The following is a 26553-nucleotide window of genomic DNA, read 5'->3' as shown; positions in this document are numbered from 1 at the left end:
GTCCTGTGGCTTATGGCTCATGGAGAATTCTTGGAGAATTAAACCATGAACCTGGTGGGGACAGAATGCTAAGCCCAAATCATGACTTAGTGCAGCAGCAGAACCACCTGGGGGAGGAGCAAAGCAACCTCAGTCTCCCCTCCGAGAACCTGCACATTTCTGCTAAACCATGGTTAGCCACATGCCACTGGCAATTGAAGTAGATAATACTAGCTTAGATTGACCAATGGTTGGACCTGGTAAAAGGCAGCTTCCTTCACACAGTTGGACCCTCTAGCCCAGTGCTGACTGACTGGTGAGTAATCACTCTCCAAGGTCTCAAAGATATTTGCCTGCCTTCCTACCTGTAATTTCTTTAGCTGGAGTTGGTAAGGATCAGAGCTTGGGCTTATGCATCCCCTTATCAACTGCCCCCACCCTCACCCAAAATCCCCGAAGGTGGGCACTTAGGAATCCTCATCCTTAATATGCATGAATTGATAGATATCCTTGGCTATGGCCCCAGTGTGGATTTTCTGAAAGGGAAATTTATTGTCTCTCCCCCCACCCCACTTGGCACAAAGCAATTTCTCACATGCAGCTGACCTTCGAACTGCACAGATTGGGGATTTTGCTTTGGATATACACTAGGAAGCCATTACAGTCGTGCCTTGGCGAACGCCTTGCGACTTGGAACGTTTTGGCTCCCGAACACTGTAAACCAGGAAGTGAGTGTTCCGGTTTGTGAACGTTCTTTGGAACCCAAATGTCTGATGGGGCTTCCGTGGCTTCCTATTGGCAACAGGAGCTTCCTGCAGCCAATCAGAACGTTGGTTTCTGAACGTTTTGGAAGCTGAACAGACTTCCAGAACAGATTACGTTTGACTTCCGAGGTACCACTGTACTAACTTTCCAGTGTGTGTCCATGCATTTATTCAGCACTTATAGGGACAGGTAAAATAGGAAAATCTGAAAGCCACATGTAGATTTAGCCATGTAGAATAGCTTTCTGTGTAGTGGAGACGAAGAGAAATAATTTTTGTGTCATTTAAAATATTTGTATGCCGCAATTTATCAAGGGGGTTTAATGCATGAAGCAGAGTAGGAAGGACTTTTTGCATACTTCCAGACCACAAGAGCTGTCTGCCTGCGGGCACCCATGTTGCTTCATGACATTCATGCGTATTGCATTTCTGTTATTCTCCCCACTTTCCAGTGCTCATTCAGTTGCAATTACCTCTTTGCTAGAAGAATTGTCCTTCTGAATCCCTGCACAAAGGAACTGATCCCATTGTAGCTAAGAAAGGAGGCAGGGGAGACTACTTGATCAAACTACAGAGTGGGAAAACTTCGTTCATATCTTTGTTTAACTTTCTCCCATCTACACTCCCAACACTTTTCATGTCCTCTGTTCCCAGTGGTAACCAAGCAGATCAAATCACATTCCCTTGCTAAGCAGTCCTCCCTCGCCACCATCACCCTTGATGGCTTTGCACGCAGAGTCGATCAGCCCTGCGCTGCTGTGGCCCTCAGGTGTAAGGAACTGTAGGAGTGGGTGGGTCCGTTTTTAACAATAAACGAATGAAAACCACTTTCAAACTGACTACGCAGCATGTTTGTGTGCGTGTGTGTGTTTTCTAAAGAATAAAAATACATACCTAAAATACATGTCCCGTTGAATAAATAGAACCAACATCAGTGGACCTTGCCGAAACAATTTCAATAGACAGTACCGGAGAGGAATTGTCGATGGATAACTCAGATTTACCTGACACTACCAGGGGCTCAGAAACAGAGTGTGATTATGATGCAAGCATAGAAACTAATATAGATGATCCCGATTTCCCGGATGAGAACTCGAGAGTGAAAACGAAGAGGCGCGATACAGATTTAACACTAAACACAGTAGGTAAGTGAGTTTCCTTGTTAACGTAGGTTATAGCAGTGACTCCCAAACTGGGCTGGGGCAGGAAGCAAGTGTGTGCCACGAGAGGGGCTGGAAAATGAACCTTGGTTAAAACAAGTGCTCAAACCAGGTGCATTCGCTCTGTAGGGATGCCCTCTTCCCCAGCAATGACCTCTACCAGGGGTGGGGAACCTCACCTTTTCCCTTTCCCCAGGTTGCACCCCTTGCCCCTTGCCCTCCTTGAGTTCTTTTGCCCAGCTGATATGTGTTCTGGAACTGTGATGGTGTCTCTGCTTGTCCAGATGGAGAAGAGGTGGTGTCAGGGGAACCCCTGGCTTTTGCATGGCTGGGATTCGCACTGCTGCACTGAGATCACATCCATTGCTCTGTCCACTGTTGCCTCTGGCCTCACCCACTGTCAGCGTGTGACTCCCAGAAGGTTCCTCACCCCTGATCTATACCCACACACTGTTTCTGCCACTCTTATTGGCAGCGATATCATCCGAAAAAAAGGGTATAAGGAAACGCCAAAATTCCCTGATGGCACCTTGCAATGCAGCAGAGAAGGCAACAGGTGAATCATAGATATGTCACAACTGCCAAGACAGCATCCTGGGTCCCAACCCTGCATCCAGGGTGAAAGGGGGCCCTGGATGCAATTTTAGCTGTGCTCTCTGGCAGTCATGAAAAAGAGGCCCACACTGTTAGACTAAAACAGGTGTGGGATGAACCCCTGGCCCTCCAGATGTTACAGAACCACAACTTCCATTAGCTCCAGTCAGGGATGATGGGAGGTGTAGTTCAGCAGCATCTTAGACCACACCTGGTCTAAAAGCTGCATGAGAAAAGGAAGCAGCGAAAGAATGAGACATCTCTCCATTCTCCACTCAAAAATGGGCTGAGGGAACTGTGCCCCAGATACTAAAAGTTTTGGAAACGCTGGATTAGGTAAAATGGAGCATAGAGAGAAATAAGCATCTAGTTCTAATAGTATGTAGATGGACCCGATCTAGTACTCTTTTTAAACCTGTTCATTTCAAAGGCGGGGAGATCTGACCCTGTGTGTAATTCTCCTGTTGGAATGCATGGGAATTCAAAAGTGCTAAGCTGTCTAGATTGTGCACAGTCTTAGCACCTGGCAGTGAGTCAGACCTCAAACACTTTTTATCCCATCCTTTCCCCCAGTCTTGGTCTAGACATTGTCCTCTATTTGCTAATGTCTTTTAACATGATTCTGCTACTAACTTTGTTATATGCATGGCATAGTTTCAAATTTAAAAAGCTGTTCTTTTTAAGCTACCTTTGAGAAAGAGTAAGCTTACTGTAGCAGTTTTCCACCTTTTTCTGCATGTTTCTGCATTCAAATGTCTGTATATCTTTATTCTGTGTCCTAATCCTGCTTTAATAATCTCTCTTTCTTTCTCTTTCTCTTTTAAATTCATACTTCCATTTGCAGCTCCAGATCTTTCAACTTCATGCTGTTCTGTAAAGAGCAAGAGTGTAGCAGGAAAAACAAAAGCTTTAACCATTAACTGCACCCTTCCTGATGTCCAGGCTTTTCATTTGCCTCTGATGTGCTTGCTGGTGGCTGTGTGTATGTGTATGATTCCTCCCTCCCCTTCAAGCACCAGCCTCCCCTTTCCTTGTAAAAGATCATTTTCTGTTCATATAAGGTACAAAGAGATCAGTGGCCAGCTCCAAAATAAATGTGCACCCAGTGGCTTATATTAGATCTTTTTGACTTCTTCTGTGGCTAAGGGCAATTGCACACACCCAGTGCCATATCTCAGAATGCTTCTAACTCTCCCCGTTCGAGATGTAGTCTGCAGTGCAGCAGAGGAGTATAAACTGCTGCTGTACGCCAGGTCAGGCATCTTCTCCATCTAACCTAAGTTTTACTGCTCCCAGCATATTTCCTCCTCCCTTTAAACTGAAGATTTAACTGAAGGTACAGTGGAACCTCGGTTGTCGAACGTAATCCATTCTGGAAGACCATTCTACTTCCGAAAACATTCGACAACCCAAGTGCAATTGCCGGCCGGCAAAATCCATTGAAAAAATAGAGGGGGGAACTGGAGAAACGTGCTGCGGAAGCCATTCGACTTCCAAGGCGTGATCGAAAATGGAAGCATTCACTTCCGGGTTGTCAGCGTTAGGGTTCCGAATTGTTCAGCTTCCGAAGCGTTCGACAGCCGAGGTTCCACTGTTCAAAGCTTTGGGATTCTTCTGCATGCAGAACATATGCTCTTCCACTGAGCACTGCTTCCTCCTCATTTGCGAAGAAAGAACATCTAAATTCTCTTTTCAGCTGCGCAGAACTCATTGCACGGTTCCTTGGATCCTGGCCAGCGCGTAAAATGTTCTTGTGTGTTAACCTACAGTTGTCCAGGATAGTCCTGACTTCATCTGTCTCCCCCTCCAGTATCAGCTTGATTCAAGTATATAGTCTGTGGACAGTGAAAGTCTGGCATACGACAGGGATGGGTAGCTTGTGGCCCTCTAGATGTTGAAGGACTCCAGCTCCCATCAGCCTCTGCCAGCATGGTCAATAGGTGCCCTCTGGAGATGTTTTTGTCTTACAATTCCCACCAGAGGGCACCTGTTTGGCAATGGCTGCTGTAAATTTTTGAGCAATGTGCCCCAAACTTCTAGTACTTGGAGCATGTTTAAATTATTATTTCCTCCCTGAGTTGAAACTGGATGCACATTGTTCGCCAGATACCTTGAGCAGGCTTGGTATCTCCATTGATACTGTCTTCTATCCTTCGCCCTGTGCATTGTGCAGTTGTCTGTAACTCAGGTACAGATTGGTGCTGTCTAGCCATGGGATTCCCCTCCTCTATTAGCAAAAGGCTGCATCAGGGAACAGACATATCCTTACTCCCTCCTGCCGGATTGCATCTCAGTCTTGTCCGTATTATTGGCAGAGAGAGGGAAGGTCAGTGCTAGGCATGGTCTTCGCCTCGGCCAATATGAATTGCTCCTTGTACATTCAACAGGTTACCTTAATGTTCGATGCTTTCGCTCCACTGTTGTGTCCTGGCACAGAGTTTGGTCTTTGAATTTTTTGGCTGTTCTGGAAACTGAGTCCTGCCCAAATTGCTACTCTATTCCCCGTTCCTCCTAGTGGGCTCTGGTATAATAAAACTCCTCGATCAAAGCCTTGTAATTCCAACCAGTTGCCATATTTCATCTAACTTTGCAGTTAGGTTTTCAACACTTCCCCCTCCCCTTTCTGTATTTGTCTGTCTGTCCTGGAGCTGACTTTTATGTACATTCATCCTCTGGCAGTATTCTGCCAGGGACAATCAGTTTGTTTCGTGACGTCCAAAGGTCAGAGAAGGGAATTCTAAAAAAGTTCTTTAATAAGTCAGCTGCCTAGCAGTTTCCTGCCTCTTAGGAGAGGTGTGTTGAATTTTGAATGGCTTCCCATAACAACAAAATCTCAAAGTGGTCTACAACAAGAATAAAATACAGTAATGAAACAAAATGTATTAAAAACGTAAGGATAAAAACATCCAGCTGCTGGTGCTGCACAAATGAAACTACTTCTCAGGGATGTTGGTTGCCCATCCACAATGATTACCTGCAAGCATGCAGGTCACATGGCCACACTCTTCCCCCACAAGGGTGAGGTGTTTCTTATCTCCTTTTAAAAACAAGCTAGTTCATTTTAAATTTGATCTAAATTAGCACATGCAAATATGTGCCTTTTTGTTGTTGTTTCAGCAGTGAACTTTCTCTTATTTTGGGGGTGTTGCACAAGTGCCCCCTCTAGCTGTTGCTGGATACGTCAGCATCGTTTAAGTTCAGGGACAAGCCAATCTTTTGGGGAGTGCGGAGTAATGGGGCATAAAAAGTCATAGTACTGCTTGGAGCTGGGTCAGTCTCCCCCTGAGGATCTCTCCTCAAAACCCACCTCTTCCATGAAGGTGTTGACTTTATCCCTTGGTCCCTCACCCTGGTCCAAAACTAAGCAGACATTTTAATTGTTGCTGATATACACCCCCCCACACACACACTTCCATTACATCTCCATTTGTTGTCTCACCCCACAATTGATGGCATGTTCCTGGAGCTTTGGTCCAAAGGCACACGATGTAGCCACCTTTCTGACGCCAAGCAAACCAGGGTCTGGCTCTTGGGGATCCTTGCAGGATGTAGCAATGCAATTAAATGTATTTAAGGCTGTAAGCTCCTAAATGCAAGAGGCTGAGAGTTCTGTTTGATTTTTCTCCTTTATTTACTCTTAGGTTTACCCCATTTATTCCCCCTCGACTGCTTTGTTGCAGGGACCACATAACAACTCGCTCCGCATTAGTAAGGAATCAATTTTTTAGCATTGCCGCACCTATACTTTGGAACGCCCTGCCTCTTGATATCAGGCAGAAGGCTTCACTGTACTTTTCGGCACCGGATAAAAACATTTTATGCAAGTGGTCAAGTGGGTATATATGGGGTATGCGAGTAAACTGGTCCCAAACTGTGAAGGGTTGTTACCTTGAACTTGTCCCAGTAGCAAATTGGCAACCAGCACAGGCCTCTGAGCAAAAGTGTTATATGCTGACAAAATCTCGTTCCTGGCAGCAGTTACGCTGCAACATTCTGCACTCCCTGCAGCTTCCAGATCAAGCTAAAGGAAAGCCCCACGAAGAGCACATTGCAGTAGTCTAATCTCAAAGTAACCAATGCATGAACTACTGTTACGCATCAGATGTTGGGAGGGCAGGGTTATTATTGTAAAACCTTTTGCCTAATTTCTGCCTTGTTTCGATCAATGACTTGCAACATGAATTTATCTCGCTTGAATAGTGATGTGCTTAGGTAATTTTAGACTCTGGTTTCTGGCACCTCTCGGGCGGGTGCCACTGCGGGCCGGCAATCTCCCTGCCTGCTTCTTGCCTTTACATACTTCTGAGAAAGTATGAAAACGAACATTTCAAGTCAAAATGGGTGGTGGCCAGTGTGTGCGGGTCTACACTTTTTTTTAGATCTGTGACTCCACCTAGCACCTAGCCGCTCCTAGGTGCAATTGCTCAAGCTATGGGACAGAGCCAATTCGGATTTCCTTTTCTTCAATCCGTCTCCCATGTAGCGGTAGTGGGCCTTAAGCTTTTAAGCCAGCCTCTACCGTTGCACACAAGTATTTTCTCAAGGGCCCTTCTGAGCTGCCCTAGCCATCCGCCTGAATCTATGAGAACAAGGGAAGCAGGGGCGCATTTATTTGACCTGCACCAGAACCAGGGGCGACCCCCAAACCAACTAGGGAGATGGCTTGCCATAGTTTTTAGCACCTCCTTGGGCACTGAATGCAGCTGTTGTCAAACCGGCACCTGTTCAGGGCTGCCCCAAGTCGCCTGGTGACTTGCTGTAACAACTTCATGGTGAGTTCCGGCACCTATTTTTTCTTGGGGGGAAAAAGCACTGGCTGTAAGTAAAATGTATTGCCTTCTTTGCTGGCTTTGGGAGCTGCAACTGCTTAACTTGTTCTAGACCAGGCAACTTAAGCCTTTTCAGAGACCCAAGACCCAAACATGCATTTGGGGACCCATTTCTCAATCTTTCACCATACATTTGCATGGTGGTAGTATGCCTGTTGCAACCCGCCTTGGATCAGACCACAGCACACTAGTGAGTCCGCGCTCAGCAATTGGAAGACCTAGGCAATCTTCAAAGATTATATTGAGGAGTTGTGTTAGAGTTCTGTGTCTCAAGCAACTTTTAAGGCTGTCTGCAAAGACATGTTTTCAGTCTTATATAACCCCCTATTTCAGCCGTCAGTGGCCCACTTCAGATGTCATTATTTCAGTCTTATTTCAGACTAAGAGCGGTATTTAAGCCAATTCATGAAGACAGCTAAAACTAAAGGCGCACACTTCCAGCCTTATTGAACTGAAGTTCACACTTCTCTCTCCCTGTTTTAAAGGTGTGTGGTGATTTCAGGATTATTATTATACTTTAATGGCATGGAGCAGATCTTCCAATGGGGTCGCACCCACAGGAATCCCTCTCTTGCGGAGCACAGTGATCAGTTGGGGTGTAGACATAGATTACTGGCATGGCAATTATTATTTATGTCAGCCACTTTGTGAGGCTTGCCCGAAAAATGAAAATGTTTCATATATTGTGGGTTAGCTGGGGCTCAGTGGGGAATCTTTAGTTGTGATTCCTGTTGGGGTGCTCCCCTTCCTCACCCTCCCCTTTGCAGTCCCCTGCACACCCCCAAATTCTGTTCCAGGGGGCTTCCAACTTCCCCCCTTCTTCTCTGCAGTGTGCTCCCAAAACAAGACCCTTAACACTTGGGCCCAGGATACCTTATTCCTCAGATCCCTACCTGATCACTCTCCTAGAGTTTTGCTGCTATTGGTCCCTTGTGGCTTAGATGCACAGCTTGCGTCCACCAGGAGCCATGAAGTCAGTAATGTGGGGCTGACTCTGTGGACATCTCTCCTGGCTGAGGTCAGACAGATCCCCTCCCTTTTTAACTTTGGGTGCTTTGTGAAGACCTTTTTAGTTCAGCAGGCTTTTTAAGTAAGGCCCTCCCTCCCCCCCCCCCCGATTTAATGGATTATTTAACTTTATCTTTTGTATCTGTTTTGTACCTCATTGTACACTGCTTAGAAACTACAGTGCTTTTAAAATTTGTTATTATCGATACATACCCGGTATTTCAAAGATTTCAGCGTAAAATTAATTGTGTTGCAAGAAACCCACAACCATACATAAGGCTGCACATTTTCTGGAGCTCTGTTGCTCCATTGCATAAGAAACATACCCCATTTCGCCGTAAAAAATATTGTTCTGTTGCCTTCCCTCCCCTAACCCTTGCTATATTCATTTATTTAACCATATTACAATTCCCTATCTTTGCACAATCCATTCTTCAACAATTGGCGTTCCTCTTTTCGTGTCCCTTTTTCTTTAAAAACAATAACATAGGTTGTTTGCCCTTAGAATGTCCAGCTTCTTCACTATGGAAAACAATACCTGTATTGTTTCATCTCCTGTATGAGAAATAAATGAAAAACATGATGTTAATGTGCATTGCACTGAGGGTGAGCGAGGAATTAAATGATGGAACTCCCTCCTACAGGATTCAGCTATGGCCACCAATCTAGATGGCTTTAAAAGAGGCTGGGACAAATTCATGGCAGAGGAGGGAGAGGCTTTGTTCTCCTTCCATGGTCAGAGGCAGTCATGCTTCTGAATACCAGTTACTGGAAACTGCAGGAGGGAGAGAGTGCTGTTGTGCTCTCGGATCTTTCTTTGAGGCTTTCTATGGGCATCTGGTTGGTCTCTGTGAGAACAGAATTCTGGACTAGATGACCCATTGGCCTGATCCACCAGGGATCTTCTATTGTTATTGGGAGAAGATAAAACTTATGTAATTAAACACACCCACATACAAACACCCTGGTGTTAATCAGTATATGAACTGTGAAAAGATCTACTCCAAAGCAGTGGCCTAGCATGGGTTGCTGGTGCCCAGGGCAGGGCAAGTGTTGCACCCCTCTGGTGGACTGGGCAACTGGGGGGAGGAAAAGGTGAGCCAGCCCAACCTCATCGGGGCATCAGCCACACGGAGGAGGCGCTGTCCCAGCCCTGAAGGCTCGCACCAGGGGCAGCTTGCCTCCCTGCAACTCCGGAAGGTGGCAGGAGCTCAGCAATGCTGAGGGAGCCTGCTGTGGGTTGTCTGGTTGTGCCCATCTCATAAGTTTGCACCTAAGGCCACCACCCCTCAGACCCCCGCCCACTACACCACTGTTCCAGAGGAGCCCCAAACCCTCTAGAGTTTCTGGGGGCTGCACAGGGGAGGGAGAGGAAGAGGAAGGCTTGCTGGGTGAGCAGAAGTCTGTTGTGCTTGGGCAAAGGCAGTGTTGCACACATCCCCTTATACTCCCCAAACGAGTCTGTGTATTGAGCCTCTCTGCTGGGTTTCCAGCACATGAAGTGCTCTGTGTGCATCCAGGGGAGCAAGTGGGGTGCAGGCTTCCTGTCAAGTAACCCCTTTGGCGTGGGAGATTTTCATGTGAGCAGTATACGGCCATCATTTCCCTTTGCAAATAAATGTCCAACTGCCTCTGAATACGAAGCTAAATCTCAGCTTGATTTCCGCCTCTCGTGACCGGCAGAGAGATTAAACAAGGTGGTGAGTGTATGGTGGAGCATTCTGGAGTATTTAAACGATGGAGGAATCTGGTTAAAGTTCCGGACGTGGCCAGATTTGGGTCTTCGAGGGAGGAATTTAAACCCCAAGGGCGCAGGACCCGAACCTGCAAAGTTCAGATTTTTGCCTTGTCTTTATCTCTCTCGTGTCTTTTTGCTCTCTTTCCCCGCAGCTTCAGCATCAGATAGCGCAGAGCCATCCTCTGAAGAACAAGAGAAATCACTCGACAAACCAAAACAGAAAAAAACTCGCTGCTTCATGTGCCGGAAGAAGGTTGGGCTTACCGGTAAGTTCCTTTTCATTTCATTAACTTGAAATGCGAGCTGTAGATCAACAGTAAGAGCTTACTTCTGCATTTGAAATAGACACGTCTGGATCCTCTAACATTGAGCTCAAACCAGCCCCTGCCTTTTACTCCCCTGTTTAGAGGAGGTGGTGCAAAGCTTGATGATTTTGTGTGTGTCTTTTAAACTACAGTGGTACCTTGGTTTACGAACTTAATCCGTTCCGGAAGTCCGTTCTTAAGGCAAAGCATTCTTAAACCATAGCGTGCTTTCCTATAGCAGCAGGGGACTCAATTTACAAACACACTGAACATGTTTTGCTTCCAAGGCAAAGTTCACAAGCCAAAACACCTACTTCCGGGTTTGCAGCATTCTTAATCCAAGTTGTTCATAAACGAAGCTGTTCTTAAACCAAAGTACCACTGTATCTTTATAGCAGCTGCTGTTCCATGCATCTTATTATTACTGCTAATTACGGTAAGTAGCCTGCTCTTAATTGTTAAACTGGGTTTTTATAAGACGTGTTTTTTTTAATGCAAGTTTTATAAGACTTGTGTTTTCTTTATGTAAGTTGTACATAACTTGGCAATCCACCAAGCTGAAGGGCAAGCTGTGAAGGTTCTGAGCAAGTAATAATGAAATGGTGTATTTATTATTAACATTACTGGTGTCGCGTTGTCACTGTGCCCTTCAACTTGCGATGAGCTGACAAGCAGCCTTTCAACCAGTCTGATCTGAAATGTTGTGCAGAAAATTACTTTGGGGGTCCCTGCAGCACAATATACACCCAGAAGGCTTTGTTTGGCCAGTATTGAGTCTACATTTCCAGAACTGATGCTAAATACATTACTTCTTGCAAATGAACCACCATAGCCACTAGAGGTCCGTGAAAAATTGTGTCCTGGGCTTTTTAGACTCGTCTATTCATGTACTGGGACATGGGTGGCGCTGTGGGTTAAACCACAGAGCCTAGGGCTTGCCGATCAGAAGGTCGGCGGTTCGAATCCCTGCAACAGGGTGAGCTCCCATTGCTCGGTCCCTGCTCCTGCCAACCTAGCAGCTCAAAAGCACGTCAAAGTGCAAGTAGATAAATAGGTACCGCTCTGGTGGGAAGGTAAACGGCGTTTCCGTGCGCTGCTCTTGTTCGCCAGAAGCGGCTTAGTCATGCTGGCCACATGACCCGGAAGCTTACGCCGGCTCCCTTGGCCAATAAAGCAAGATGAGTGCTGCAACCCCAGAGTCATCTGCAACTGGACCTAACGATCAGGGGTCCCTTTACCTTTACCTTTTACCCATGTACTATCTGAAACCAAAGGGGGCACGCATTACTTTGTACCCAGGTGTGTGGCTGAAAGGACTCCCTCGGAAGGGGGTTGACTCTCCTTCCTTGGATATTTTTTAATTGCATGGATGGCCATCTGCCCTGGATGCTGCAGTTGAGATCCCTGCATTGCCAGATGTGAAATACATAGACATTAAATTCAGCTCTCCTGCCCCGCTAAGCGCTTTGAGCAAAGGAAGTGCACCCCGCTCTTCTCCTGATCCCCAGGCCTCTTACAGCCTCCCTGTCTTCTCTCCTCCTCAGGATTTGAATGCAGGTGCGGCCACGTTTACTGCGGCGTCCACCGCTACTCAGACGTCCACAGTTGCTCTTACAATTACAAAGCGGACGCAGCCGAGAAGATCAGAAAAGAGAATCCTGTAGTCGTCGGGGAAAAGATCCAGAAGATTTGAACTGCTACACTCTAGCTGGAATATTAAACAAAAACGGAAAAAAACACAAAAAATATATGACCATCTGCAGATGAAATTGACTTGAGCTTCTTCCCCTCGCCCACCCCCTTCCCAATTCTTCCTCCCCTCCTGCTTTAGTCATGCCGAATCATGCATGTCATCCGAAAGCATAGGTTCCCCCCTCTCCCTTTTAGAACATGACTAAACTTTATTGCAATGCCCCCACCACCAACACAACAGCTGAAGAGTTAAGCAACCTTTACACTTGTGAGATTCACTATGGGAGTCCCTGTGGGGCCCCTGAATAAATACGATGGCTATTCAAGTATTATCCTTTTGAAATAATTTTTAATTTTAGTTGAGTGCAGAGGGCTTTTTATAATACCGACACAGAGATATATCGGAAGGCAGCAGCGCTTTTGTTTGTATTTCTCTCTCTTCTGTTGTACTCAAACATGCATGCATTAACCTGGCCGTTTTTGTTTTTCGGGGATTTCCCCATCTCTCTCTTTTTTTGTATATAGCTTTCCTTTCCTTTTCTCTGCAGCACGATTCCCCCCCCGCCCAAAATAACGCCTCGTACGGCACAACTAGCGATCAGTAACTGAATGTATTTTAATCATTGCAGCTGCTTGGGTTTTTGTTTTTGTTTTGTTTTCCGTTCTCCTCCCCCATTAACAAAGGTTTATACATATGTTAGCATAATAGCTTGTTTGCACCCCCCACTACCTATTTATGTATGAATCATTTGTAATGCGTGAGTTTGAGCGTGCGATTGAGTGAGAGAGAGAGAGCAAGAGAGAGAGAGAGAGAATTCTGAGATTCTAAAGTTTGTGTGTGGGATTTTTGTTTTTCCTTTTCAAAGATAACTTCTAGGATATTTCTTCCCACCCCCTTCTCCCCTGTGTGTGTGTGTGTGTGTTCTGGGATGGGGGGGGGAGGGCGGGGGGGGGTTGTCTGCACTTCCTTGCCGACTGCAGGTTTTCTTGGGGTTTATGTTATTGGGTCCTTTTATGTACACCAATATGAAGAATGATGAAGTTTTAACTGTATTGTATTTATGTTCATCCACGTCTTTAACTTTGATTAAAATAAAATTTAAAAAAATTGGGATTTGGAGGCGATGGTATGCGTTGCTTTGTACCCGGAAGGACTCCCTCGGAAGGGGGTGGGACTCTCCTTCCTTGGAGATTTTTATGCAGAGGTTGGATGGCCATCTGTCATGAATGCTGCGGATCAGATTCCTGCATCGCAGAGGGCTGGACTGGATGACTCTTGGGGCCCCTTCCTACTCTACAACTCTGTGGATGGACTGTAGCTCAAGTGGTAGAGTATCGGATTTGCACCAGGAGGTCCCAGGTCTAATCCCCAGCACCTCCAGGTAGGACGGAGAGGGTCTGGAATTGGCATACAGAGAGCATTACATACAGAGTCTCCCCGCACTGAGCTATGGCTCTGTCTGCTTCAGTCACTCATACAGAATCTCTCTATCCTCATCAGCACCACATCAAACTCTCTTAAAGTGCGTGGCTCCCCCCCCCCCCAAGAATTCTGGGAACAGCAGTTTGTTAAGGATGCTGGGAATTGTATCTCTGTTGCAGCGGTTCTCAACCTATGGGTCCCCAGATGTTGTTGGACTAGAACTCCCATCATCCCTGAGCTCTGGCCTTGCTAGCTAGGGGTGATGGGAGTTGTAGTTCAACAACATCTGGGGACCCACAGGTTGAGAAAGGCTGGTTTAGGGGGTCAACAAGAGAAGCCATGTGTTTTAAATGTCTGGGGTGGAGCGTTGGTCCAAGAGCACAGGTGAATGGACCCAGACCGTGTGTGGTCCTCAGACGCTCTCCCTTTGGCCTGCCAAGTCCTAATGCATTGGTAGGGAAGCTAAGGGCTGGGGGCCGGATGTGGCCCAATCGCCTTCTAGATCTGGCCCGCAGGACAGTCCGGGAATCAGCGTGTTTTTACATGAGTAGGATGTGTGCTTTTATTTAAAATGCATCTCTGGGTTATTTGTGGGGCATAGGAATTCCTTCATTATTATTTTTCAAGATATTGTCCAGCCCCCCACAAGGTCTGAGGGACAGTAGACCGGCCCCCTGCTGAAAATGTTTGCTGACCCCTGCTCTAATGCTTTCCCCGCCGTGTCCAGCTGATCGGCTATCACTTGGATGATGTGGAAAATGTCACTGTTCTCAAGACTGCGAAGCAGCTTAGGGTCCACAATCTTGCTGAACTGAAGCTCTAGGGAGCGGAGGGGGGAGGTTTTAAATAAGTGGGTGTGGAATAAGTGTGTTACTCTGCGTGCCCCCTGCATGGTCTTACGGCAAGTGGCAGCGATTTCAAGCACAACATGAAAAACTAAAACAACTTGCAAGAATAGGGCGGGTCCTAATCTCAGATTTTTAAAGCTAGGGTTAGAGGCTGAGGTGCATCTTCAGCATTCACAGAAAACACTAGTGAAATTGCCACACTGCCATTATTCAGTTTAATTCTTCAGTATTAAAAGACTGTTAAAAGTGATTGTAGCATTTAAATGTGCGAGCCTATGCATGTTTACTCAGAAGCCGGTCCCGCTGAGCTAAATAGAGCTTCCAGGAAGGGTGTGTTTGGTAGTGCCAGAGTGTCCAAGCTGTTCCAAATATGTTTATCAGTTATCCTTACAACCCTGCCTGTAGGCCAGTGCAGTATTGCCCCCATATTGCAGATAGGCTGACTGACACCCGGAATGCCTTGCCTACTGTAACCTAATGTTTTTTGTGCCTTTCCACCCAAAGAACCAATTTGCTTGAAGGAACTTCCCAAAGCATTTACCTAAATGCAACTACCAAAGATCCTGTGCGTTTAAGGAATTCTTTCTGAGCTGCAATTGAGAGAGAGTCACGCTGAGACTTTGGGCTTTGCCCAGCCAATATAGGCAACGTTCAGGGCTGCTGGAGGGCTTCAGCTTCTCCAGTCCTGGATTAGGCCCTGCGTGGTGCAAAGGAAATTCAGGCAGCATCAAAGATGATTGGGAAAGAGACTCCCTTTTTGTCTGTGATTCCACATCTCATGCCAGCAGCCTTCCCTAAACCTGGTGCCTTCCAGATGTTTTGGAAGCTGCTGGCTGATGGGAGTTGTAGTCCAAAACATCTGGGAGACACCCGGTTGAGGGAGGCGCAGCCCAAAGTTCATGAAGTGTGCCTGCCCTCCCTCAACTGCTTTTGTTATATTTTCTCCAGCCTGGATCTGGTTAGCATATGTTTGGAAAGGGCTGGGCTGGTGGGGAGGGTGGGCAAAGGGGGATGAAGGTTGCTGTCGAGTCATGCCAAACTCTGGGATTCATTAGTTTCCTGGGCTGCCGGCAGCAACCTTCGGAAGGGGTGGTCTGCAGGGAAGGGCTCTGATTGGCTCTTTCGTACAGGGAGGGGAGGGACTTGTCAGAAGTGCAGAGGCGATTGCCACAGCTGCCAAGCCTCTTTTGACTTTCTGTGTCTGCAAGAAGGAGGTGAAATGTCGTTTATCCCTGTGGACGAGGATTCGGACTTCCCCATTCAGAACGTGCCTTACGGGGTCTTCTCCACCAAGGAGCAGGTAAGGAAGAAGCTGGCTTCGCGTGTACATTTTGGGCTATTTGTCTCTGCTCTGAGGAAGCAAAGATCTGTGTGTGAGAGAGACACCATAAAGTTAGAACACACGGAGTCCTGGGAACTATAGCTTGTTAAGGGTGCTGGGAGTCGTTCTGTGAGGGATAAACCACAGTTCCTAAGATACTTTAGGGGAAACAGCTAAATATGTGCTGGGATGTGACCATAGCTAGCAAGGCTGGGAACTTAGCTTGATGATTGCTTTAGAAAGTTATAACACTGTTTATGTCTATATTGCTACATTTATATCTCTCTCTCAGACACACACAGTAGTACCTCGGGTTAAGTACTTAATTCGTTCCAGAGGTCTGTACTTAACCTGAAACTGTTCTTAACCTGAAGCACCACTTTAGCTAATGGAGCCTCCCGCTGCCACTGTGCCGCCGCTGCACAATTTCTGTTCTCATCCTGAAGCAAAGTTCTTAACCTGAAGCACTATTTCTGGCTTAGCGGAGTCTGTAACCTGAAGCGTATGTAACCCGAGATACCACTGTATAGTTTTTCCTGTTTTAGCCTTACAACAACCCCTTGAGGAACGATGATAAGCAAAGGCTGTTTTATTTTGACCCTTCTCTGTGCACATACCTTTAAAAGAATCACAGAACTGTAGAGTTGAAAGGTGTCTGAGGGGTCATCTAGTCCAACCCCCTGCTGCAAGAATCATGCCCAACATGGGGCTCAAACCCACAACCCTGAGATTAAGAGTCTTGACACTACCGACTGAGCTATCACTGGTCATATGTCAATGGATGTGTGGTTGGTAGCTTCAATTATAAGCTGAGCAACAACCCTAGTATGTACCAAGAGACACTCTGTGCAGGCAGTGATTTTATCAAGAAAGACTTCATTTTGTGCCAGTTAATAGATGCTCTGATTTTCTTGCTCTTCCTTCCCGCTGCTTTCCAAACATTCTTTCTGAAATTAACCTTTCCTTCCTGACTTTTTGACAAAGATCGGTGCCTCATTTTTGCCTTAATTGATTCCTAATTTTCTGAACTTTCAAACACTGTTGGGAAAAACTGGGAGCATTTCCAGAAGAGACATTTATTGAGCACTGTTTGCAGGAATGTTAGACAATGTCAGTTTATTTCATGAACATTTTTATTCTGATTTGTTTGTGGGGAGGTTAGATGATGATGCATCGACGCTATTGTTATCCCACACTTTCCAGGGCATTTTCTTGTCACTTTCTTTATTGCAAAACGTCTTAACTTTGGGGGAAGCATTTGTCTGGCTGGGAAAGCCTGTCACAACAAATATGTTTTCAAGTGTTTCCAGAGAGCAGATGCCTTTTGTATCTTGACAGGAATGCCGTTTCAGGGGCAGCCAAAGTGAAAACTCTGAGTTACTGCAGAGCAGGCTTCTGAGATCTTTGGAACTTGCAAGAGAAACTTTCCCACAGAGTTTAGAGTGTTGGAAGGTTTGGATCGCACGAAAGAAAATACTTCTTCATGCAGTGCAGAGTTAAACCATGGAACTCACTCCCACTAGAGGCAGTGACAGCACCAACTTGGATGGCTTTAAAAGAGGATTAGACAAATTCATGGGGGAGAGAGCTCCTCTGCAGGCTCCTTTCAGGTTAACATAGGATTTTTAAAGTTTTCCCAAAAGACAATATAGGGACTGTGGTTACCCAGAGACAGCTATCAGAAAAAAATCAGGGCAGTTGGCACATATGGCTTAGCCCTCTAAGCTTCAGGTCATGCATTAACTTGTCCGTTTGCAGAAAGTCCTGCTAAGCAAACATTTCGGGATGCGTTTGTGAGTATTTAGATAGAGCTAGATTTATCTCCTGCTCCCCCTGTCCTATGCATATTTTGGGGGAAAGGCTGTAGCTTACCTGCCCACAGAGTGTCTCGCCAGAGTGGTGCATGCTCTGGTTATCTCCCGCTTGGACTACTGCAATGCGCTCTACATGGGGCTACCTTTGAAGGTGACCCGGAAACAGCAATTAATCCAGAATGCGGCAGCTAGACTGGTGATAGGGAGTGGCCGCTGAGACCATATAACACCAGTCCTGAAAGACCTACATTGGCTCCCAGTACGTTTCTGGACACAATTCAAAGTGTTGGTGCTGACCTTTAAAGTCCTAGACAGCCTGGGCCCAGTATACCTGAAGGAGCGTCTCCACCCCCATCGTCCAGCCCAGACACTGAGGTCCAGCTCCGAGGGCCTTCTGGCGGTTCCCTCCCATCAGATGTCAAGGAAATAGACAACTATCTGACTTTTAGAAGACATCTGAAGGCAGCCCTGTTTAGAGAAGTTTTAAATGTTTGATTTTTTATCATGTTTTTAATATTCTGTTGGGAGCCGCCCAGAGTGGCTGGGGAGGCCCAGCCAGATGGGTGGGGTATAAGTAATTTATTATTATTATTATTATTATTATTATTATTATTATTATTATTATTATTTGAACCGCCCTGAGAGCTTATGCTGAAGGGCTGTATATAAATCTAAAAAATAAAAATAAACTGTTGGAAGGTTACAGCACCTGCTGTGGCTGTAGAGACCGATATGGGAGAAACATGTTTTGTTGCAGCTGGGGCAGATGAAGGCATCCGGTTGTCCTGTTGCAGATGTAGCTTGGTGTTTCCTCTTTCTACACTCCTCCCAACAGCCACCCTTCCTCTGGTCACTGCTATGAATGCACAACCTGACTGACTGCGTCCAGACACTGTTAGCTCTTGCCCTGCTTTGGGAAGCAGGTGGGAGGGGGTCTAGGACCATAGCTGTCAACCGTCCCTTATTTGGCGGGAAACTCCCTTATTCCAGCACCATTCCTGCTGCTGTCCCGGATTGATGATGTCCCTTAAATTTCCAGGATTCAAAGGAAGCAGCTCCTCTCCCTCCCTCCCTCCCTCCCTGCCGGCCAGGGAGGAGGGAGGCTCTGACTGTGTTGCTTGGCTGTGTTGCTCACTCAGTAAGGAGTCTAAGAATGACTGGGGGTGGAGCTTGCATGCCTTGTGCTGATCAAATCGGCTGTGTTGCCTGGGGACGTGCCTTTGCTCAGCGCTTCCCAGCAGAGAGGTGACGGTGGTTTTCCTTGCCGCATCCCCTTTGCTGGGTTGCTGCGCTGTGGGAACCACCGCTTGAGGCTTCGTTTGGCTGCTGGCTGGGCTTTCTTCCTTTGGCTCGGAGGGGCTCAGAAGTTGAACATACCTGTGCTCGGAATCGGATGGATATGTCATCGATGGCCCACTCACCCTTGCCGGGGAAAAGGTTTGTCTGGAGCGGGGGCACATGGTGGGGGAAAAGGAAAGGAACTGGTTGAGTACAATGGCAGGCGGCGATCTTGTGGTGGGGGGCTTGTTGACTAAAATCCCTTATTTTGGCTGCTGATCCCTTATTTTCAAATCTATAAGTTGACAGCTATGTCTAAGACCATACCGGAACCGTCGCTGCTTCTTCCCAAAGCATGGCATGGCACGAGGGCTGTGGGGTGTGCACCAAATTTTGGCTTAGCTCAGGGTGCCATAGTACAAAGTACACCCCTGCTAGAGCCGCCCAATCAGCAGGAAAGGGGAGCTTTTTTTAGCCACTGAGAAGAAGCCTTTCTCCCCCTTTGTGCTGACTGGAGCCAATCAGAGTGAAAGGAGGTGTGTCAGCGACAGAGGATTGGCTCCTAGGGTCACTCTGGAGAAGGCTTGTGGGAGAACACTGAAGAGCTGCTCTGTATTCTAAGCATTTAGGAACGCTGAAAACAACAAGGTGCTTCCGTTTTAAGAGAATGGGGTGCAAGTTCTATTACATACAACAGAAAAGCCTAGCATTCGTACCACAGGCCAGTATACCTGAAGGAGCGTCTCCATCCCCATCGTTCAGCCTGGACACTGAGGTCCAGCTCCGAGGGCCTTCTGGCAGTTCCCTCCCTGCGATAAGTGAGGTTGCAGGGAACCAGGCACAGGACCTTCTTGGTAGTGGCGCCTGCTTTGTGGAACACCCTCCCATCAGATGTCAAGGAAATAAACAACTATCTGACTTTTAGGAGACATCTGAAAACAGCCCTGTTTAGGGAAGCTTTTAGTGTTTGATGTTTCATGGTGCTTTTAATATCCTGGTGGAGGCCCAGCCAGATGGGTGGGGTATAAGTAATAAATTATTATTATTATTATGTCCAAAATATTAGCCCCTGTGCATGCACATAAAAAAGTAGATCTAACATAAAGGCAGCACATCGAGTTCTGCATTGATCATTTCAATGCATCCCCTATTATTAATATTATTGCACAATTATCAGATCACTATATAATCTTAGAAGGGTGCAGCTGTGACAGTGTGTGGCTGTGGCCATCATGAAGAGAGCCTCAGCTTCTGAATTTACCACAACACAACTGGTTGCAGCTCTATTCTTTGCTCTGTGTTTACCGCTGGCTAGCGTCAGAAGCTGTACACCGGCTCCCTCGGCGAAGAAAGCGAGATGAGCGCCGCAAGCCCAGAGTCGGCCACAACTGGACCTAATGGTCAGGGGTCCCTTTACCTTTACCTTTAGCATTGCATCTGGAAAGTATAGATCGGGGTAGACAACCTAAGGCCCGGGGGCCGGATGCGGCCCAACCACCTTCTCAATCCAGCCCGCGGACGGTCCAGGAATCAGCATGTTTTTACATGAGTAGAATGTGTCCTTTTATTTAAAATGCATCTCTGGGTTATTTGCGGGGCCTGCCTGGTGTTTTTACATGAGTAGAAGGTGTCCTTTTATTTAAAATGCATCTCTGGGTTATTTGTGGGGCATAGGAATTTGTTGATTTTTTTTTCAAAATATAGTCCGGCCCACCACATGGTCCAAGGGACGGTGGACCAGCCCACGGCTGAAAAAGGTTGCTGACCCCTGGTATAGATGCTTATCTTATTCTATCTTCTCTCGCAGCCCAGATCCAGAATTGGAGTTGCCATTGGTGACCAAGTGCTGGACCTCAGCGCCATTAAGCATCTCTTTAATGGGCCTATCCTTTCTAAGCAGCATCATGTCTTTGATCAGGTATTTTGCCAAGGTGACCTTGGGCCCCCAAACCTGAGGTTCTCCACCCCTGATGTAAACCATACTGAGCTGGACGAAGCAATGGCCTGACTCTTTATAATGCTGATTCCTATGTTCCTGTGAGTTCCCGTTGCTTGGTCCCTGCTCTTGCCAACCTAGCAGTTCGAAAGCACGTCAAAGTGCAAGTAGATAAACAGGTACCACTCTGGTGGGAAGGTAATGACGTTTCCGTGCGCTGCTCTGGATCGCCAGAAGCGGCTTAGTCATGCTAGCTGTATGCTGTCTCCCTCGACCAATAAAGCGAGATGAGCGCCGCAGCCCCAAAGTCAGCCACGACTGGACTTAATGGCCAGGGGTCCCTTTACCTTTACCTATGTTCCTAATAACCTGCCAAAAGCTTGGAGGTGGCAGGACGTCAATATGACATTTTGCGAGATTATCTGTAATTCAGTGCTCTGCCATTGCAATTTGCCATTGCATTTGGAGGTGGGCAGAAGATGGTTTGGGGTTTGTTGTGCATCCATGTTCTCTTTCCTTCATTCAATGCCACAATATGCCTCATGTGCTGTGTGCTCAGGGAGCATTCACGCAGGAAAACATGTCTGCTCTCCTTTGCAGCCAACCCTTAACCATTTTATGGCGTTGGGCTGGGAAGCATGGACAGAAGCCAGAGCGCTTCTCCAAAAGCTGCTATCTCACAAAGAGCCGACGCTGAGAGATAACGTGGAATTACGCAAAAGGTAAATAAAAAATAACTAAAAACTGGGGAGAGAATAAGTGGCTAGGACTCTGTAGGTGTGTGTGCTGCTATTTTATGGGAGCCCAGAAAAGCTGCAGAATGTGCTAGTGGCCAACAGAGTCCATTTCCTAAGATTCCAAGATTTTCTTTTTAAAAAAAATATGTAAGTTTCTAGTCCCTGTGGTTTCCCCTCTAAAATATTTCTGTGCTCTCTTTGTGCCACACAGTGATGTTGAAGGCTGTTAAGTTGCAAAGCTAAGCTTGTGGGCAAATGCTTGTTTGGAATGTCAGGAGCCAAAGAGATTACTGAATAATATTATTGATCCTCTGGGATTCCCAGTCCTCTGAGGCTGGCTGTGCTAGAGAGTTCTCAGCTAGGAGCTCCATAATGTCCAAAGCGGGGCTTGCTGTCAGCTCTGATCAGCTGTCTTCTGGGCAGGTCTTCTTAAAAACATGACAGCACAATTTGCAAACAGGCAAACAGTGCAATTCAAAGTTAGCACTTCTGAAGGAAAAACAACCAATATGACAAAAATAGCAAATTCTTAGTCACTTACAGGATTTGGTAGGTGAGTAAGAATTAATTTATTTTTTTATTATTATATTGGAAGATGCCAAAAACATGTTTGCTCTACCAACAATTTACTGTATAGCAACGTGTGCCTGCATACAAAACACTTATCAGATTGTAATGTACACAGGCCTAAGATAGTTGGTACTGGAGGAGATGCTCTTTTAAGTGTGCTACAGTAAACATTCGAAGATTGGCAAATTCTGACATTGACCAGTTGTAATATTGTAAGAAGAGAGAGAGAGAGAGAGAGAGAGAGAGAGAGAGGAATGTCAGAAAATTCACCTTGCGTTGGCAGGATTGACAGAAAACTTGTAGTAAAAAATTTGAGCAATGGACTGACAAAGGATTTGTAAGTATAGAGATACAAAAGAGACGCAGAGGGGGAAATCATTATATTAAGATCCACAATAGGGGGGGAGTCAAAAGGGATTATATGTTTATGTATTTAACTCATATGTTTATGTAAAATAGAAAATGCAAAAAGAAATTTATTAAAAAAAGAAAAAAAATTCACCTTGAGTGAACAGAACCAAGTTTCCTTAGTGCTTGAGAACTAAATATTATTTCTGTTTGTTTCCTCATTTGCCTTCTAGAGCATTTGTACCACAGGCTTCGGCAATAATGCACCTTCCTGCTGAAATTGGTGAGTTCCTTTTACTGTCAACAAGATCCACTTAACCTTTGTTCATTTCCTCCAGAAGCAGAGTTCTATTCTCAAATTACTGGGAATGTCAGATCCCGTCTCTTGATTTAGCTGTAGTCTATACGAGAAACGGGGGAGAAATTTGATTCCACTGACAGTTAAAGGCGAACCCACCTCCTAACCCTTGCTTTCCAAACCAACACACAGCTGCCCTTCAAAATGCACACTTCTCCCAATTTTGCAGTGCCATTCTCCAGCTCAAGTGATTTATTCATTCATTTATTTTTATTAAATTTGTGTACCGCCCTATATCCGCAGGTCTCAGGGCGGGTCACAAAATAAAATCCCAAAATACATTATCGAAATAAAAGAACAAGAACAACCCAATAACCCCGCTCTAAGTGAAGGCGGTGAAGGTCCTGTGTGAGTGTCTGGAGGCGGTTGGAGGATGGATGGCGGCTAACAGATTGAGGTTGAATCCTGACAAGACAGAAGTACTGTTTTTGGGGGACAGGAGGCGGGCAAGTGTGGAGGATTCCCTGGTCCTGAATGGGGTAACTGTGCCCCTGAAGGACCAGGTGCGCAGCCTGGGAGTCATTTTGGACTCACAGCTGTCCATGGAGGCACAGGTCAAATCTGTGTCCAGGGCAGCTGTTCACCAGCTCCATCTGGTACGTAGGCTGAGACCCTATCTGCCTGCGGACTGTCTCGCCAGAGTGGTGCATGCTCTGGTTATCTCCCGCTTGGACTACTGCAATGCACTCTACATGGGGCTACCTTTGAAGGTGACTCAGAAACTACAACTAATCCAGAATGCGGCAGCCAGACTGGTGACTGGGGGCGGCCGCCGAGACCATATAACACTGGTCTTGAAAGACCTACATTGGCTCCCAGTACGTTTCCGAGCACAATTCAAAGTGCTGGTGCTGACCTTTAAAGCCCTAAACGGCCTCGGTCCAGTATGCCTGAAGGAGCGTCTCCACCCCCATCATTCTGCCCGGACGCTGAGGTCCAGCGCTGAGGGCCTTCTGGTGGTTCCCTCATTGCGAGAAGCAAAGCTACAGGGAACCAGGCAGAGGGCCTTCTCGGTAGTGGCGCCCGCCCTGTGGAACGCCCTTCCAGCAGATGTCAAAGCGATAAACAACTACCTGACATTCAGAAGACATCTTAAGGCAGCCCTGTTCAGGGAAGTTTTTAACGTGTGATATTTTACTGTATTTTGGGTTTCTATGGAAGCCGCCCAGAGTGGCTGGGGAGGCCCAGCCAGATGGGCGGGGTATAAATAATAAATTATTATTATTATTATTATTATTATTAAGTAATGTTTACGAAGATGCATATAAAGTCATCAGAAGCATTTCTGCCCCCAACAGTGAAGGTAAAACAGTAACCGTGAATAGCCTTATCCTCTGTGAATTTGACTAGTCCTTTTATAAAAAGAGAATAGGCAGGATTAGTGCTACGGGACTGACGCCTCAGTTACCACTCACACTGACTTGCCCGCTCTCTTTTACATATATTTTCCCCACCTCCCTGAACAACCCTAAAACAAATGCTAACTATCCCAGAGTATCCTGTGCGGGACCTTGGTGTGGGGGATAACCAATAAGCTGGAGTCCCAAGCGGATGTTTTTAAAATAACAATAAAGATTTATTTTAAAACAAGGTATTATAATACAAGTGGAGAAACTTAGGCTACTTCAGAATTAATAAGCTAGTTTGCTGAATTCATTTCACAGAGGTTTCGGCTCTGAGGTAACTTTCAGTAATAGTCTTAATATAATAATATAATATAATAATAATATAAAAAGTACAATGAGAACGATTGGAAGTTTTTCACAGAAGACTTTATTGGATAAGATATGATGTTATATAAATAATTGCCTTTTTTAACTGATATTTTCTTGTTATTGTTAATTCTTTTTTTTGTCCTTTTTTCTTTCTTTTTCATTTTTGTGCTAAACTCTGATTCTTTTTTTGTCCTTTTTTCTTTCTTTTTCATTTTTGTGCTTAACTCTGATGTACTCACCTGTAATGTATGATTGTATTTTAAATCAATAAAGACAATATATATATATTTTTTAAAAAATAGTCTTAAGGGATCACAACCCCCCTTTCTTAACTGGGTTTTGGGAGTCTCTTCCTTCCACAGAAGAGTCTCTCCCCTCCAGAACAGTGAGAGACCTAAGTAGACTGATCCCTTTTCAGCTCCTACTTCTCCTGTCTCTCCCTCATTCACCCAGCAAGATTTGGTCCTATTACTCCTGCAGGACACTATACTCAGTCCTTCTCCATTCACTCGGAGTGGATGTTTTCTCCTGAACCAACTCTCCCTCCTCAGCACTCTGTATATTTCATCCTGTCTCCTAACCTAACTCCCAACCTCTCCAACCCCAATTCCAACCCCCTCCACAACCACAACTCAAAACCAACCTAACTAACTCTCTCCCTCCAAACATAGTGGTTCTCAACCTGTGGGTCCCCAGATGTTGTTGGACTACAACTCCCATCATCCCTGAGCTCTGGCCTTGCTAGCTAGAGGTGATGTGAGTTGTAGTTCAACAACATCTGGGGACCCCCAGGTTGAGAAAGGCTGCTCCAAAGCCTCTCCTTTTAAATTCTCCCTCCTGGAACCTCGGCCAATAGAGGCTGCCGTTCTTTAACCATTTGCTGGCAGGAAATAAAAGTAAAAAAGAAATACTTGTGGAACCAACTTTTCCGTCACAAACAAGCTATGTTGTCCCTCTGCTTCCTGCACAACTGACATGCCCACAAACGTGGACACGAAAGGAGGAAAGTCAGAGTAAAACGAATGGAAAGTTTAGCCATGCTGTTTCCTATGACGGACACCAGAGGGCAGTAAGTGAATTGTATATGAAATCATTCACTGTGCTGTACTTGTGTTTTTGTTTTTTTAACAGAAAAAAACAAAGGAAGCAGGATTTTGCTTTCTGTGTTTTGGAGGGCAAGCAGATGAAAGTCAAACACTAGTTTCCAAGTCACAAGAAGCAACAGCTCAATTTCATTCTGCACTAGTCAGAGCTCATCTACTCTCTAGTACTGTGTCCAGTTGTGGGTTTTTTTTAAAGGCAGTATGGTGTAGTGGTTAGAGAGTTGAACTAGGACCTCAGAGACTTGGGTTCCAATCCCTTACTCAGCCATGAAGTTCACTGGGTGACCTTGAGCCAGTCTCTCGACTTGACCTACCTCACAAGGCTGTTGTGAGGTAGGTCAGGCCGGGAAGAGGGGAGACACATGGAGAGCTCCTTAAAGGAAAGTTGGGATATAAATGTAGTGATAATAAAGAATAATAAGGAAGAAAGATGTAAAATTGGAATGGGTTCAGAGTCAGGCAACGGAGATGGTATAGAGAACAAGTCCAGTGAGGGAAGGATGAAGGAATTGCTTTGTTAAACCTGGAGCAGAGAAGACTGAAGGGAAATGAAATATATGAAAAGCTATTGTTGAGGAGAAGGTAAAAGCTGCATTCACAGTTGAACCGCATGATTCCCACCCCAAGAATGCCAGGAACTTTTCTCCTCACAGAGCTAACATTCCCAGCACCCTTGGCAAACTACAGTTCCCAGGATTGTTTGCTGGGTGTTGTGTGCCTCAAATATGTGCTTTAAATGTTTACATGCAGCCTTTTCCCTTTCTGCCCCAGAAGGCAGGAGTAGACCAAATGTGTCATGGGAGAGTAGATCAGATCAGATGAGATAAGACCCTCGTAAAACAAAATGTTGTGAAGATAAGATATGGCAACCTTAGCAGAGATTACCTCACACCCCGATAAAACCGCAACACAGGCAAGCTTAAAATGACCACAGATTTCCTTGGAAGTTCACAAAATGCCCCATTAAAATGGTAAAAAAATGATCCCTCTTTTGACATATATTAAAACAAAATATCATTTATTATCTATTGCA

The 26553-nt window shown here is 45.8% G+C and overlaps 2 protein-coding genes across 6 annotated transcripts in view; both read left to right on the top strand.

Annotated features, from left to right (window-relative positions):
- ZFAND6 (zinc finger AN1-type containing 6) overlaps positions 1–13183 on the top strand; it is a 79110-nt gene extending 65927 nt beyond the window's left edge. For 3 of the 5 annotated variants that reach the window (XM_079954391.1, XM_079954390.1, XM_079954392.1), the window contains exons 5-7: positions 1667–1888; positions 10225–10338; positions 11922–13183. In XM_079954391.1, the coding sequence (XP_079810517.1) occupies positions 1667–1888; positions 10225–10338; positions 11922–12070 (485 nt within the window). In that variant the 3' untranslated portion in view covers positions 12071–13183. The remainder of the gene's footprint in view (positions 1–1666; positions 1889–10224; positions 10339–11921) is intronic. The other 2 variants (XM_079954393.1, XM_079954394.1) reach the window with 2 other exon arrangements.
- Positions 13184–15488: 2305 nt separating this feature from the next.
- Positions 15489–26553, top strand: part of FAH (fumarylacetoacetate hydrolase) — a 28158-nt gene continuing 17093 nt past the window's right edge. Inside the window, exons 1-4 of the mRNA XM_079954345.1 lie at positions 15489–15640; positions 20561–20671; positions 21290–21411; positions 22578–22627. Of these exons, the coding sequence (XP_079810471.1) occupies positions 15560–15640; positions 20561–20671; positions 21290–21411; positions 22578–22627 (364 nt within the window). The 5' untranslated portion in view covers positions 15489–15559. The remainder of the gene's footprint in view (positions 15641–20560; positions 20672–21289; positions 21412–22577; positions 22628–26553) is intronic.

The sequence above is a fragment of the Podarcis cretensis genome (genome assembly GCF_951804945.1).
Source record: "Podarcis cretensis genome assembly, chromosome: 14".
Taxonomy (NCBI): domain Eukaryota; kingdom Metazoa; phylum Chordata; class Lepidosauria; order Squamata; family Lacertidae; genus Podarcis; species Podarcis cretensis.
Note: the sequence above shows the minus strand (reverse complement) of the source record. Positions and strands in the feature narration are given on the sequence as shown.